Source organism: Geospiza fortis, unplaced genomic scaffold (genome assembly GCF_000277835.1).
Source record: "Geospiza fortis unplaced genomic scaffold, GeoFor_1.0 scaffold317, whole genome shotgun sequence".
In the NCBI taxonomy this organism is placed as follows: Eukaryota; Metazoa; Chordata; class Aves; order Passeriformes; family Thraupidae; genus Geospiza; species Geospiza fortis.
In genome coordinates this window covers 2141790-2146864 of record NW_005054398.1, presented here as the reverse complement: position 1 = coordinate 2146864, position 5075 = coordinate 2141790, and the positions used below count along the sequence as shown (strand labels likewise).

Sequence of the window (5075 nt, the reverse complement as noted above, 5' to 3'; positions counted from 1 at the left end):
TCCTGCTTTAAAAGTGCTGGGAAGTTGCTTTGAGAGGAGAGTGGGCAGTGACATGGGGAAGGAAAACACCAGACCAAAGGGCTGAGCTCAGCCTGTGGCAGTTGGAGTCCCTGGAACAGCACACTGCTGGGAGATGCATATGTCTGGGCAAGGGACAGTCCCAGTGCTGTCCCCCTCCAGATGTCATGCAGGGAGGGACACAGCACAGCAAGCACAAGGAATCAGAATCAGTGAGGTTGGAAAAGACCACCAGGTCCAACCAGTGACCAATCAGGAGCTTTCCAAGCAGACCAGAGCGCTGAGTGCCACATCCAGTCACCCTGGGCAGCCCATTCCAGTGCCTAATCATCCCTTCTGGGAAAAAAATCTTCCTGATGTGCAACATAAAACCTCTCCTGGTGCAGCTTAAGGCAGCGTCCTCTCATCCTGTGCCTTGGTCCCTGGGAGCAGTGCCTGCCCCCCACCCAGCTGCCCCCTCCTGTCAGGGCCTTGTGCACAGTCAGAAGGTCCCCCTGAGCCTTCTTTTCTCCAGGCTGAGCCCTCCCAGCTCCCTCCTGGTGCTCCAGACCCTTTCCTCGCTCAGTTCCTTCTCTGGACCTTCTCCAGCACCAAAATGTCCTTGAATTGAATTGAGGGGTCCAGAACTGGACACAGCACTCAAGCTGGGGCCTCAGCAGTGCCCAGTACAGGGGAAAAATCACTTCTGGTCCTGCTGGCCACGCAGGCCAGGTGCCACTGGCATTCTTGGCCACCTGGGCTCATGTTCAGCTGCTGTTCATCAGCAATCCCAGCACCTTTCTTGCTGGGCTGCTCTCCAGCCACTCAGTCTGTAGCTCTGCAGGGGTTATTGTGGCCAAAGTGCAGGACCCAGACCTTGGCCTTGTTGGCCCTCCTACAGGTGACCCTGGTCCATTGATCCATCCTTTCCAGGTCCCTCAGCAGAGCCTTCCTAGCCTCCAGTAGAACCACACTGCCACTCAGCTTGGTGTCACCTGTCTGTCTGCCAGTGATGGACTCAGTCCCCTCATTCAGGTCTTCAAGAAAGGTGTTGAATAGGCCTGGGCCCAGCACTGATCCCTGGGGGACACCACAGGTGACCAGACACCAACTGTCCCAGCTCTGGGCTGCAGTTCTCCAGGAGATGCTGTGGGAAATGGTGTCACAGGCTTTGCTGACATCCAGATAGGCACATCCACAGCCTTTCCTTCATCCAGGCGGATCCCCTTGTCATGAAAGGAAATCAGGTTGGTCAGGTAGGACCTGCCCCTCCTAAAGCCATGCTGGCTGGGTCTGATCCCTTGGTTTTCCTGGATGTGCCAGGTGATGGCACTCGAGGTGATCTGCTCCATAACCTTCCCTGCCACTGGTCACACTGAAAGGTCTCTTAATTCCCTAGACCCTCCTTCCAGCCTTTCTTGTGGAGGGGTGTCACATTGTCCCTTGTCATCTGGGACCTCCCCAGTGAGCCAGCACTAGTGATAAATGATGGACAGCAGCCTGGCAAGCTCTTCCTCCAGCTCCCTCATCACCCTGGGATGGATCTCATCCAGGCCCACGGACTTGTGAGCATCTAAGTGGCACAGCAGGGCAGTGACTGCCTCCTCCTGGATTTCTGGGGCTCCATTCTGCTCCCCATGCCTGTCTACCAGCTCAGGGGGCTGTTTGTCCTGATCCCACCAGTCTTAGTGCTGAAGACTGAGGCAAAGAAGGTGGTAATTACCTCAGCCTTTTCCTAGTCCTTGGTGATGGACACTGCAATAAAGAATGGAGGTTTTCCTTGGTCCTCCTTTTATATATACATATAATTTATAAAAATATTATCCTTTACAGAGGTGGCCAGATTAAGTTCTAACCGAGCTTTCACCTCTCTGATTTTCTTCTTTCTGCATGACCTAAAGACATCTTTAAATGCTTCCTGAGTTGCCTGCCCCTTTTCCCAAAAATTATATATGCTCTTTTTTCCCCCTGAAATCTTGTGCAAGCTCCCTGCTCAGCACAAGCTCGTCCTCCAGCACATACATGTGTAGTACAAATTTTTCATCTTACCTGTTCTTCAAGGGCATCTGCCTTCTCCCAAATAAACCGGCCAATCTTCCTTCTGATTTCTGACAAGAACAACAAAAGTAGTGACTGTGAAAGCACCAAAAACCAGAATTCTGGCAGTTGCTGCCAGTGTGATGCCCTGCAGGTGCCTCTAGGGACAAGCCCAAATGCAAGGTCCTGCCCCTGGGCCAGGGCAATCCCAAGCACAAATTCAGGGTGGGCAGGGGTGAATTGAAAGCAGCCCTGAGGAGAACTTGGGGGTGTTGGTGGATGAGAAGTTCATGGATGTGAGCTTCCATGTGTCCTGGGCTGGTCCCACAGCAGGTGAGGGGAGGATTCTGGCCCTCTGGCCCTCTCAGGGGCAGCAGTGCTCCTCCAGCCCTGGAGTCCCCAACAGCAGCAGGACATGGAGCTGCTGGAGCAAGTCCAGAGGAGGCCATGGACATGCTCCAAGGGCGGGAGCCCCTCTGCTCTGGAGCCAGGCTGGGAGAGCTGGGGGTGCTCACCTGGAGAGGAGAAGGCTCCAGAGACACCTCAGGGCCCCTTCCAGTGCCTGACAGGGCCCCAGGAGAGCTGGAGAGGGACTGGGGACAAGGGCCTGAAGTGCCAGGACAAAGGGGAAAGGCTTCAAACTGACAGAGGGCAGGGTTAGATGAGATATTGGGAAGAAATTCTTCCCTGTGAGGGTGGTGAGGGCCTGGCACAGGTTTCCCAGAGCAGCTGTGGCTGCCCCATCCCTGGGAATGTTCAAGGTCAAGGCATTCTGTGATAATAGATGGATCATACTCTGTCCTCTGGGAGGAAGAGCCACTCCCAAGCAGAAGGGAAAGTCCCTCCCTGCAGACAAGTAACTGTCAGTTCTAGTTTGCACCAAGGCTGTACTCATGGGGGATTTCCACGGGAAAACATCCCCAGATGATTGTTTTTGCCTGACCTTCATGCAGGCAGGCAGGGGGCAGGACGAAGTGGCCCAGAACCACCGAGGGCCTCTCTGCAGCTCGGGTGCTCGCACACACTGAGAGGTAACAGGAGTGAAAGACCGTGGCTTTGCCCTCCAGGTAACTGAGGCTCTCGTGTATGCTGGAAGAGAGAAAGAGACCCGGTTTCCAAAGAGAACCTGGAAGCAAACCAAAACGTTTAGAGGGGTGTTGTCATGAAACCTGCTCTGATTTTTTTTTTTGCCAAAAGCAGCTAATTTTCTGTGATTTTCGACCTGTGAGACTCTGCCAGTCACATCCTGGCCGCCAGCACCTCCCAGGGGCAGCCTGGAGGAGGGATCAGGGTAAATGTATTTTTAGGGATTGCACGGTCCCACTCTGCTCTTGAGGTGAAACTGCTTAGGGGAGGGCAAAGACAGGATTTTCCTACAATTATCGTTCACCACACTGGTTCCTGCTCACACAGCTGAGCAAGGAAGTGGAGGTGGAGGGTGCCCCAGCCCTCACTGTCCTCCTTCAAGAGGAATTAAATCTTGTTTGCTGGGTTTAAGGATGTGTAGAATGATTGCAATTTTCACAAGGAACTATCTAGCAATATACATTGAATATATATAGATATATTTTCAATGTATATTGAAAAAAAATATAATTTTATATATAATAATTGTATTTATATGTTTAAATATAGTATATATAATATATAGTATATATACTATATATATACTACAGTATACACTCTATATAGTATAGTATACATACTATATATATATAAATAAATTATCCAGAACTCCCCTGGGGGAGCAGGCTGGTCTGGCAGCACGTTGTTGAAGAAGAAAAGCTGTTATTCTGTGTTTACTGGAATTCCCCTCACTTAGCTGGAGCAGGTGGCTGAAAGATTCCAAAATTCAAAGCCAGTTTTAAGCACTGGTCTGTTAGAGAAACTACTTAATTCAGCCTAGCAAAGCCTAAGGGAAATATCGCAGCTTCTTTCCCCATACATATGTTTACATGACTAAATAATGAATAAATACAAATACTCACTGATATTGAGGAAGTGAGAAAGATCCTTAAAACTTTCCTTATATATGTAGATATGTTCCATAGCTCTTTATTTTTTTTTTTATTAAGCATTTCAGTCCTTTTCCGTCCATTTTTAACCCAGTGTTTCCTTTTAGCATTAATTCACACTGGCTTTTTAGCACCAGCTTCCTTCCTTGGGAATTGTATCACCTCTGTTTTAGATGCTGATTTTCCAGCAGATACTTCACAGCCAGCAAGAAACCAGCACAATTAATTTAATTTATATCACGGTTAAGCCATTGTCAACCCATGGATGGTTTTGCTCTATTCTGTAGCTCAGTGTGGGTGTGAGTTTTCCTGAGCCCACTGGGCAATGGCAGATCCGCGCCATGACTTTAAAAACACACCCTTGAATTTTACAGGATGTCAATATCCACGAAATACTTTTCACTAAATACATTAACGCCTCCTTTGCCCACCTGCGGGTGTCAGGGTGGGCAGCATCGCTGCTGAAGAGGTAGTCGGCATCCAGCCAGGGGGCCACGGTCCCGCCGCCGTCAGCTGCAGGGGACAGGGAGCCCGGTGAGCGAGGGCATCCAGGGGTTCCCACCTCGGGGTGACCCGGGGAGGGGACAGCTGCTTGTGGAGCCGCAGAGATGGGCCCCGAATGGAAGCTGTGACAGCTCCCCGTGGCTGTGGGACTCCCATTGCTCCCCTGAGGGCTGGTCAGGGCTTTTCCTCAGTGTGGGCGCACCATGGATTGGCCAAACTCTTGTTCTGCCCTGTTGTGTGGGTCTCAGTCCCACAAAGGGGTGACAGGGCTGTGTCCCCACTGCTGTGCCCTGCTGAGGAATGATGGATGGGCTGTGCTCCCCTCCTAATTCCCCCTGAGCGGTGACACGGCCGTGCCGCTGCCAATTCCCCCGCGGATTCCTGCCCGCTCCGAGCCCCGGGGCTCCCCTGGGCTGGGCCGTGATCTGGCCCCCTCACCCCAGAGCCCCCGCGGGCCCGGGCTGACGCTCTGCGAGAACCAAGCGCGGTGTCCGCGGAACATCGCGGCGGGGGGGCGCCCCG

General features: G+C 52.0%; 1 protein-coding gene across 1 annotated transcript in view; it reads right to left on the bottom strand.

Moving 5' to 3' along the window:
• Positions 1-4709, bottom strand: part of TERB2 (telomere repeat binding bouquet formation protein 2) — a 5332-nt gene extending 623 nt beyond the window's left edge. Inside the window, 4 exon segments of the mRNA XM_031061031.1 lie at positions 2047-2105; positions 2978-3123; positions 4481-4670; positions 4673-4709. Of these exon segments, the coding sequence (XP_030916891.1) occupies positions 2047-2105; positions 2978-3123; positions 4481-4670; positions 4673-4709 (432 nt within the window).
• Positions 4710-5075: the final 366 nt, after the last annotated feature.